This window comes from Falco punctatus (assembly GCF_963210335.1).
Source record: "Falco punctatus genome assembly, chromosome: 5".
In the NCBI taxonomy this organism is placed as follows: Eukaryota; Metazoa; Chordata; class Aves; order Falconiformes; family Falconidae; genus Falco; species Falco punctatus.
In genome coordinates, this window is record NC_137584.1 from 25,876,955 (window position 1) to 25,888,042 (window position 11,088).

General features: G+C 41.0%; 1 protein-coding gene across 4 annotated transcripts in view; it reads left to right on the plus strand.

Moving 5' to 3' along the window:
* TRAPPC12 (trafficking protein particle complex subunit 12) overlaps window positions 1–11,044 on the plus strand; it is a 69,591-nt gene extending 58,547 nt beyond the window's left edge. For 2 of the 4 annotated variants that reach the window (XM_080387799.1, XM_080387800.1), the window contains 3 exons: window positions 432–532; window positions 1,322–1,409; window positions 2,814–3,815. In XM_080387799.1, the coding sequence (XP_080243925.1) occupies window positions 432–532; window positions 1,322–1,409; window positions 2,814–3,056 (432 nt within the window). In that variant the 3' untranslated portion in view covers window positions 3,057–3,815. Of the gene's footprint in view, window positions 1–107; window positions 533–1,321; window positions 1,410–2,813; window positions 3,816–10,283 lie in introns of those variants that run through there. The other 2 variants (XM_080387802.1, XM_080387801.1) reach the window with 2 other exon arrangements.
* Window positions 11,045–11,088: the final 44 nt, after the last annotated feature.

The following is an 11,088-nucleotide window of genomic DNA, read 5'->3' on the forward strand; positions in this document are numbered from 1 at the left end:
TCTTGCCTTATTGACAGCCTCTGCCTGTGGGCAGTGTCTGTCTTCACCTCCTGCAGAGCCAGCGCCCAGCCTTACTGGAAGTAATTCTGACCTTTTCTCATTTTCAGCTAATTTTACGAACTCTGAAGTCAGTTACAACCAAAGAGCCAAATGAGGAGTGGGGCATCCCTGCCATGCAGTCCATGAATGCTGCACAACCCACAGCTGAGAAACGCTGCCTTAGATAAAACTGGGAAAATTTTTGGTGTTCTTTTCATGACCTTAATGTGGCTCTTCCAACACCTTGTTTGATAGCAGATACTACCCAGTCATCTTGGTGCCAATTAGATAATGGACTTTGATTTCGTGTTCTTATCCTTTGTAAAAGATATAATCAGATTGGATCTCTTTTGTTCTTATTGTGGTAACTTTCCTCTGATTTTACTGTCTAGATTGGAGACATAAAAACTGCAGAAAAATATTTTCAAGACGCTGAGAAAGTGACTTACAAATTGGATGGACTACAGAGCCAAATTATGGTTTTAATGAACAGGTATATAATTTAATAACTAAATGCAGTTTTAAAATACAGTTTTGCAAAGTATGCATTGTGAGCATTAAACTACCCTTGAGACAATCCCATTCTCTTTCTTTTTTATGTAACTACATCTGTCATGAGACTGAATGGCATATAGACCCAGGAGATCTGTACTACTTGGTACAGTCATATTATCCTGGATTGAAATTGTGATCCTTCAGTTGATTTTACAAAGCTTTTTCTCATTCTTCCAGGCATTGCATATTTTCTCTCTGCTTTTTCAATATACATTTGCATAAATAACTTAGGAGAGGAGAAGCTATTCTGAGCCCTTATGCTGCAGTCAGCTCTGCTAGTAAAGTTACCGCCTGGTAGTTTCAAACACTGAGCATACGTAGTAGTAAATCAAGCTGCATGATGGGGAACTCGGTTTGTAATGGTTAGCACATTGGCTTAATACATTTAGAAAGTACTATTCAAAAGTGCTCTGAAAATTATATAGCATGGCTAATTTCACAAGGAGAAATAATTCCAGGAACAGAGTATCTGCATTTAAATTAATAAAAACACAATGAAGACTGTTGCTTTGGTAGGCAGAATATATAATAGCCAAATGATCCAAGTTGTCGTTCCATTTGTCTGTAAATCAGTGTCTCCTTGCTGGTTGTAATTACACCATGAAGAGCAAATGTCAGAAACTCTCACATCTATAACAGGAAAAATAAAAATTATGTCCATTGTTTTTAAAATATATTATCACCTTGGGTTTTTGAGGAGAACTCATTCATGTCACTTACTTTCTAGAGCATTTCTCCACCTCGGTCAGAATAATTTTGCAGAAGCTCATCGATTTTTCACAGAAATTTTAAGGATCGACTCATCAAATGCTTTGGTAAATCTCAAAATTGCTACATTTATAAAAACCACCTAAATTGTTCTCATAATGTTTCATTTTTGGAGTTAATTAGTACCCAGAGTATGCTCAGAGCTTTATAGGAAAATTGGATGTGGCATGTGTGCCAAAGGATTTTTACTATACATAAGGATAAGAAACAAGATGGGGTGGGAAATGAAGAGCCATTCTGTATGAAGGGCATAAATACTTAGGCGTGTAGAAATTCCGAGGTATTATGTTTTACGGGATCTTTGCAAAAGCTTTTTTTTTTTTCGCATTCACTGTTTTTAGCGTAGACATGCATGTCAGAAGAAGAAACGTCAGCTGCCAGCGTATATAAGATTGTTTTCACACAACATTGAAGAGATATTGTAATTTTAAACATGGCATTTTTAACACATTGCATATCAGAGCCTTGGATTCCCATCACGAGGGCAGATCAGAGAAGAGCTGTTTATTTAGTTTGGGGTTTTCTACATTTGGCAGCTTTCAGTGCATGGTCATATAAGAGTGTGCCTAAGAAATTGGGCAGCCTTTACCCCCAGTAGTCTGCTCCGAGGCCATTTATAGACTGAGTTGAAGAAGCAAGTGAATCGCATTATTTTGCAGGCTGTAAAATAGTATGTATTATAATCACAGTAATGTTTCCTGAAGGGAGAGAAAAAGAGGGTTTTTTAAAAGGCTGTGTTCTTCCTTTATCTATGGCTTTCAGAAGGTTTTTGCTGCTAAACATGTTCTATGACTTTGTACTGTTGGTGTCTTTCGTAAAGACCTGTTCTGTGTGCAAAAGAAAATGGAACCTGACTTGATCATTTATGATACATTACCTGACTTGATCATACATGATGTATTTAGACTGCCCTATCGGCTGAATTTATTTAAAGTCAGTTGTAGATGCCTTTGTGATAAGGTAATTTCTTCCTGTTACTTATGTGGATCTTTTATATGTAAGCCAGAGAGGAAAACACTTCTGAAGATATAGCGAAGTCATTAAAAAAAAAAACCCTATGAAAATGACAGCATGCAAAGGCTTGTGTAGTTTCTGAAATGTGTTTCTATTGACTCAAAATTGAGTGACTATGTCCTGTACTATTTATATTTCAGTTTAGACTGTCTTTTAGAGTTTCAGCTCTTAGAAGTCAGCAGGTCCTACTGGCACAGAATAAATCCTGAGAATAACAAAAAAGAAAAGGATTGGATTGTATGACTGATAATGTATTTTAGTTACTTGCCTGCATGCGTACACACAAAATAGTAATTCTTAGCATATAGTAAATCTCTTGTAACTAGATGCTGGGCTTCTTTTTTTCCTTTTCTCTCATCACTTGTAAATACATGCATATTTATATATATACATACACACACATTTATTTTATTTATTTACAATATATTTTTCTCTAGGCTAATAACAATGCTGCTGTTTGTCTTCTTTATCTGGGAAAACTGAAGGATTCCCTTCGGCAGTTGGAAGGAATGGTTCAGCAGGACCCTAAACACTACCTACATGAGAGTGTTCTCTTTAACTTGACAACTATGTATGAACTGGAGTCATCTCGCAGCATGCAGAAAAAGCAAGCGCTTTTAGAGGCTGTAGCTATCAAAGAGGGTGACAGCTTTAATACTCAGTGTCTCAAGCTAGGATAGATCATTTCCAACTAATTTTTCCAACAAGGCTGATTTTTTAAATGGTATATACTCTTGCTAATGTGTAAATGTGAAATAAAATCTATTCAATTACGAATATTCAGTGGCATTACTAAGAATCTGTTGTCTGTCACTGTCCTGTTATTGTGAGGACTTTGTGCTGACCTAGAGCCAGCTTCATCCCTGCAAGTCTGTTACTGTTTATTCTTCATTACAGTGTACTCTCTCTGTATATACATATACAGTCAACTACTCTGATTCTTTTTATAAGAAAAACTGAATTTGACCTTATATTGTCTTGATGGTTGTTACAGTTTTTTCAGTAACTAGTGAGCAAATCACATGAGCTAATTTCATCAGCTAAGAGTTACTGGCAGAATATCAGTATGTATATTACAGAAATGGAATTCTGAGCACTCTTCACTTGCTTCTACTATGTCTCATTTTGCCCCCATCAAACTATTATTGTACCTTTATATGTCCACTGCTCTTGAAGGAGGTTGCTTGATCACCACCACACAGAATCATAGCATGGTTGGTTGGAAGGGGCAGCTGGAGGTCATCTGGTCCAACCCCTCCATCAAGCAGGACCACCTACAGCAGGCTGCCCAAGACCGTGTCCGGACAGTGCGTGAGGGGATCACACAGTCTCCCACAATGGATTTCCCACAGTATGAGGAATTGTATAATCTGAATGATACTGAATGGTCTCCCTATACTTTCTTGCTTTTGTGATACCATTAAATCTTTCAGATTGAAGTGTTTGGATTCTGGAAAGCTGTGGGTGGGACTGGAGGATTTCTCTATTCCCAAACTACTACTTGCTTCAATACTTTTTCCCTCCCTCCCTCCCGCTCTCCAACATCTCTACTTGGAGATGAGTGCATGTGTATTTCAGCTCTTACCACACTACAGCTGTCTTCCCCATGCCTACCCTAGAGCCTGTGGATTCCTCTCTGCGTAGACAGGCATAGCTGCTCCACTCTGGCGTTCTGCTGGGTGGAGAAACAAGCACTGCGTGTTAGGCAGAGTGGAAGCACAAGCCATTTCAGCTCAGTTCCTCTCCTTTCCCATTACTAAGTGAAAACACTGCACAGAAAGTATTTCCCAGGGAAAAAGGATGGAGAGTGAGACAGAAGTATCTAAGGGTTAGGGCACACAAAGTGGAAGCAGCACAAAGGGTGGTGCAGAGCAGGACACAAGGCAGTTACCACTGATGCGACACTATCAGCATACAATGATTTTGGCATCCCTGGAACACAGATTTTTGGAATCGCAGTGCTACTGTGGTATCAGTGTATTCCACATCTCTGCCCACATTCCCCCTTTGATCTGTATTGTAAAGATTCAATCCAGATACTCCCGTTCCCTGTACATGAATACAGTATATACATCTGTTCATTGTTTTTTTATTGGTTTGAGATTTAATGTTTAGCTGTCATAAATCACTGCCATGGGACAAGTCTGTAACTGTACTTGTTATATTTTTATACCACATCCATCAATTAGTTCTCACCATCTTTAAATACTCCCAGCTGTATTTTTAAGTGACTAATAATTCATTTTTATGCTTGTCCAACTGGACAGAACTGTACAGGGACCAAATAGTTGTCCTCAAAAATCATGTCTGAAAACTCCTGCAAGCTGGACATGCAAAAAACCAAGAATGCCTAAAAATCATGAGCATCTCAAAAGACAAGCTTGTAGCTTATACAGAGACAGTATTTGTTCCATTTTTACAGGATGTATATGTTTTACAGGTCATACCTGTACACTGAAAGAATGGCTAGTTATGTTTCACTCAACTGAAAAAAATAAAATCAGTTGGTATTTCTGTCTCTGGCTTGGCCTCTAGGTTCCACAGCTGGAACTGAATTAAAACTTGTGCAGCACCTGGGTAGACTTGTCCTAAAGTATCACTACTAAACTACAAAAATTATTCAGCACCATCTGCTTCAGCTGGGTTTAAACGCCATTTATGTATCTTTAGTGAGTATTAAAATGCAGTGAAATAAAAGTAGTTACTTTTGCATTACTCTTTATTAGGTTTTACATTTGTTTTAAATATTGCCATGGTTTTTGACAAGGTTTAACAGTAATTGGACAAATTCTCAGTTTACATTGTCACAATTGAGTTGAAATCTGTGTAGTTTTCAGTTTGCCACAACTATTAATCTGAACCAGTATGTTAGTCCGCTGTGCTTATTGTAAGGAATTTCAGTAGTATGTTTTCTCCATCATGGCTCACTCTTCTTGGGCATGGGGTTTCTTAGGAGACGGAAAGAAACCCTGCTATGTGACCAGCATTATTCTCAAAGACTTTGAGAGCACTGAACAATTTACCAGGGCGGTCGTGACAGAACAAGGGGCAACGGTTTTAAACTGAAAGAGGGTCAATTTAGATTGGACATTAAGATATTTATGATGAGGGTGATGAGGCACTGGCACAGGTTGCCCGGAGAAGCTGTGGGTGCCCCATCCCTGGAAGTGTCCAAGGCCAGGCTGGATGGGGCTCTGAGCAACCTGGTCTGGTGGAAGGTGTCCCTGCCCATGGCAGGGGGTTGGACAAGATGATCTTGAAAGGTCCCTTCCAACCCAAACCATTCTGTGATTTCAGTTAAAAAATCTTACAATTATATGTAAATTAGTGTCTTATAACAGAGGTTCCCATGCATTTAACTGAAGGTTAGGTGTCGTGTTACAGTGTTAACACTATCACCTACACTTTCAGGGAGCTTGATTTGTCTTTTCCAGTGCTAAGTAGCATGATCCATCATTACCCAGCATGCTGAAGCCACTTACCTCTATACAATCGAGGAGTAAAATGCTTCCTTTTTTTTATTCAGCAGTGCCTTATACTCACTGCACATGTAAATGACAGCCTGTGTTCTGATTGGCAGAAAATAAAAATATATGATCGCAGTAAGAGTCAAACAACCATTAAAAAAGAAACACTCTGAAAACATAATCCCCTGTTCTCCAGGTTTCTCTAAATTCTAATTCTTATGTATTACTATATAAGTCTCACTTCAGTATGTTTGCTGTGTTCTTATTAGTAGAGGCTTTTACTCAGATAAAAACGCCAGTAGAGGAGACTTGGACTGGGTGACCTCTAAGCTCAGTGAGCCATTAAACAAGTGACATCCTGGTAGACTTGCAGAATAATTAAAATTTAAATGCAAAGGCGTATTATCACTGCTGGGTGTATGCAAATTGTTAACTGTTTATAAAATGCAAGAAAGAGTATCAATGTCACTTTATGGTTTGGATTTAACATATATACAAGTTAAGTGTTTGACTTTCCTATAATCAGCCAGTTACACATCTGAATGCTGTATATGGTGTTAAAGCATTAAACCTAAGGACAAAATTTGTCCTCAAAACATTAATTACACCAGGCAATCCTGTTAAATTCAATGGATTCAGCTGAATTTAATGAGGGTTCCTGGTGTAAATGAGGGCAGAGCTCAGTTCTAAAACACAGCATGCATGTGTCATCTGGCTAAGTGAGAAAAGCTGTGGAAAGTATAGCCTGAATGAGCTGATTGTTGTATTCAAGTCTTAAAGCTTAATGTGCCTTAACAGAAGTTTTGCATTTAAATTTCCTCTTTTATTAAAAGAGGAGCAAAGAAGCTGTACTTCAGACATTCAGATAATTACATTATGCGCAGAGACCCTGATCCTCAAAAGGACTTGCACATCTATCTGCCATTTCTAGTACCTAATTGCAGTTCAGGTGATGATGGCAGCCCCTAACCAGCTGGTCATTTACATTTTCCTGGTCCCTCAGTTGAACGGGACTGGACCTGTTAAATATTCCCCAAAAGGCATGTGCAGACATGCCTGAGACTCCACAATGGATTTCAGCTAGTGGAAAAGATGATCATTCCTCCACCTACCTCATCCTTCATGTCAGCAAAAGCATTTGTGCAGCCATGTGCAAGCTGGATGAGCTCACTGACCCCGCGGAAAAGCTCACCAAGCCAGCAAACACCCTCTCCAGATTCATCTTCATCCTGAAGCTTTCAACGCAAGCACATGCTGGGAAATACCACCCTGCCTGCATAAACTGCAAGGTTTGCTGCACTACAGCGGCCTAAGAAGCGGCAGACAGACAATCCTCTGAGGTTTTGCTGCAGGTGTTTGCAAATCAAATTGCAGAGGGGAATAAATGGGGTATAGTGTGCGTGCATATCTAAGTTATGTCTGTGTTACTTGTATGTCAGCTGATGTGCTTAATCAACCACATGCACTGTAGCTGTCCAGAAGAAGATTGCAGGATGTGTGGTGTTCCCATGTCCAGTTGTATTTAGCTCTAGTGAGAAACACGCATTTCCTCTCCATGTCAACTTGCAATCAAGAAAAGTATGAAAACGGGACTGAAAACTCAAATATAGATTTAAATTTATCCCAAATAGGTAGAACCACAGCAGCCAGAGTCATCCTGTCCGAGGTTGCACAGGTAGCAACCTAGATTGCTGCAGTCCTGAGCAGAGGCCAGAGAAAACTACAGATGTTGGAACAAGGTGAGGTTTACCCATTAGCTTGTACCTCTAGCACGAGTTCAAAGGAAGATGCCATCCACCCCTTCCAGCCTGCTTTCTACCCACTGAATAAACACTGGGGAAAAATCTATCTACCATTGAGGTACTTTGCAATGTAGGAACCTGCACAGAGTTTTTAGCATTTGAACAACGGTTCGAATGCGAACAAGGGCTAGCATAACTTTCAGGCAATACTGCAATGCTATTTCTCCCAGTTCTCCCAGTCAGCTCAGAAATTACGAATTTAAAGATTACCATCTTCAAGGGTGTATGAGATGGTCACAGTCCTGGTGTTAGGGAGGAACAGAAAGGTTTGGGTGGGGAAGAGGATCCAGGTGCCACCTTTCCAAGCTGTTCTGGGTCAATACCTGGTCCCATCCTAGATTTGGACAGTCATTTGCAGATGTTTATTATGTATGAGAGTCATTAAAATGAATCCATCCAAAACCCAGCAACAATGAGTAGCAGTTTGCCCACAAAGAGGGAAAAAAATTAGATGTTACTTGTTTGAGGCACAGGGAAGGAAGGAGGGGGAAGGTGCCTCTCTGGCTTTGAAAAACTGACAAAACCGTCAGTGCTAAACTGAAAATACTGAATTAAGAAGCTACAGAATAAAATTGCTACTGCTGTTTATAAAAAAATCCACAATTTGCAGTGCAAAGTGTGAGCAAGTCCTTCAGATGCAGGCACACATTCCAGTGGCAGGCAGCAGGACTGGGGCTGCAGCAGCAGCGTGTGCGAACCCAGCCACCACTCTGCATCCCCGTTATCACAGTATCGCCAGGAGCAGCTTCCCTCTCTCCCATGAACAGTGGGTCAGCTTTAAGTGGCCTGAATCCTTGGGGGGGGCGGGGGGAAGCCTGAAGGTGGACCCAAATGGAATTCTCCAGGCTCAAATGCCTGTGATCACAGGGGAAACGAGCCCAGAGCCTGGCTTGCCTGCTCAGGGCCGTGTCCATGGCCAAAGGCAATCCTGGTGGTACCCAGCCCGATTTTCCACCAGCTGATGCGGCTCATTGACAGGCACAACAGTTACTGATCGTACCCTGAGCAGCAGCATAGAAGGCAATGAAATGGAGGGGTGCTTTCAAAATTAGCACAGGTATCACAGACAGAACTGTAGCGAGGGAAGCCAGCACTGAAAGAGATTCACAGCCCTTTAACTGCTGAATCTTTTCCTCAAGTGTTTTGCGTTCTGAAATTTTGCTTCTTTGTCTTATCTGGATATTCATATAGTTAATAAAAAATGAGAGCTCAGTTGCATAAAAAAAAAGGTTTTTCAAATTGCAGGTATAGTAGAATACCTTTTTGCAAACACACAAGATGTTTTGGGAATTAAGCTGTAAAATCATTAGTGCAGCAAATCAGATCAAATCTGGATCTTTGGACCAGGAATATTTAAATTGTAACACTACTTCATCCCCCAATGAGTTGATAGGTTTATTTGGCTTCAGGAAACAGATGACAACCGGCAGTGACCCTATTTTGGGAAGAGGGAAGGAAATCTGAGAATTTCTATCATTTTCACACGGAAGACTCTCAAACAGATGATGTAATTTTTGAGCATAGCACAGGTCAGTCCCACAGCCTCTGCCTGGCCAAATATCTAAATCCACGATTCGGCTGCTAGGGATATTCTCAAAGCAGTGTTCAGCTGCCACCTCGGTCTTTATGTGCACTGGTGTCTGCCAGCTGATGTTAAATGATTGCCTCTGTCAGGAAACTGTCCCTTCTCATGAGTTCCTAGCTCAAGCTAAATCCTGGAGTCAGAAACCAGGCAGGAGAGTGCCTGTTCTGCCAGTAGGACCCGTGCTCTGACTGCATGAAGATTTTATACTTGTCGAGTTCAGCAGCCGGGACAGACAGGTACCAGCTCCTGCAGCTGCTGGGAAGCAGCACAGCCCCTGCTCTTGGCAGCCCCCACCAGCAGCGTTTCCCTTCACCCATCTGTAGGCACCCCGAAGTGCCTGATGTGGAAGTTACTACTTAACTGGCTGTGAAATGTCTTTGCATTAGGATTTCCAGCCAAAGACATTTGCCATTTAACAAGGGAGGGCAGCATCACAGATTTTGCAGCCACCTGTTTGCCCACCTAATTTTTTATTAAAAACCCCACTGGCCATCCACAGTTCGCTTTGAGTCCGCTCACAGAGCAGCTCTTTCAAGGTGCTCATGAGAAAATGGGGTGTATGCCATTTGGGAAAAGTTTGGATTGAAGTGGAAAATAATACACAGGTACCAAAAAAGCTATCTTCAAACCCCTCAGTTCAAGTACCATTTCTTCTACCTTTTTTTTTTTTTTTAAACTCTAATCCTGGAGGATTTGAAATATTCCCCTTGCTGAGGTAATGCTGCCAATGTGATGTTGCTCGAACCACTTACATAAATTTTCATACTACATCAATGCACCGAGATTTTCCACTAGCTGCAGTGAAACGGACTCACGTTTTTGGACCAAAAATCAATTTCACTTTGCACTTTTAGATATGTGCAGGGACGGGGGAGAAAAGAAAAAAACAAACACAAAAAATTGCCATGAAAAGAAACTGCATTTTTCTTCTGAAAGAACGGCATGTTCTCCCTCCCTTCTCTCCACTCTCTGGAGTGTTTCCTATTAATATTAACGTTTTTTTCTGCCCAGCTGTTTCCTCACAGTGTAATCTCCCATGTAATCTCTTCACAGGTGTGGAATCTTTATACCAGCTCCAAATGCTTTTTTTTTCTATCTGACAAAAAACACTTCCAGAGAGCAAAGCTTTCACCCTTTCAAAGACACCTATAGCACTAAAGGGCACGGTCTCAGAAGTGTTGACAGTAAGACCCCCACAGCCCCCACCACCTCTCAGCAGCAGAATGCATTGTGCTATGAAAATGATGAACGATCTTTAGCGGGGTGATCATGTGTTATTCGTGACAGCCAGGAGATGGGAGCTGTACCGGGTGTATATATTCCTCCAGAGAGGCAACAAAACAAGGTGGTTCAGTCCTGCTTCCCAGGTCACATCCTACATCAGCAAGCTGTTGAAAGCAATTGCCGCGGGCAGGCATTTTACTGTCCATCTCTCATTACTGCCTCCAAACTCTAAATCTCTCTAAATCTCTCCCAATAAGAGTGCATTCATTACCTGCTCTCGCTTCCCAGTTGCTCCCCCAGTCTGTTATGGGATGCCTGTGCTGTAAATGGGAGTTCCTGAGAGCCCACGCTGCTGCCTCCACCCCTCCTTTTGCAAAGAGAGATCAAAATGGAAAGGCCCATCAGGGGTATGAACGATCTCCTGTTGACTTTGTTAAAAAAAAATGAGAAAACAAAAGCAGGAAGAGGATTAATTAGCCTGGATATCAGGGACTGATACCAGCACTAGGAGAAAGCAGTCATTTTAATTTACATTTGGAAACACAATTTTCTGTATCATGTAAGTCAAAGGAATAAAACTTGCCAAAGGCTGTAACTGTTACTTATTCCTGCAGCTGTACCTTAAAAAATCCCC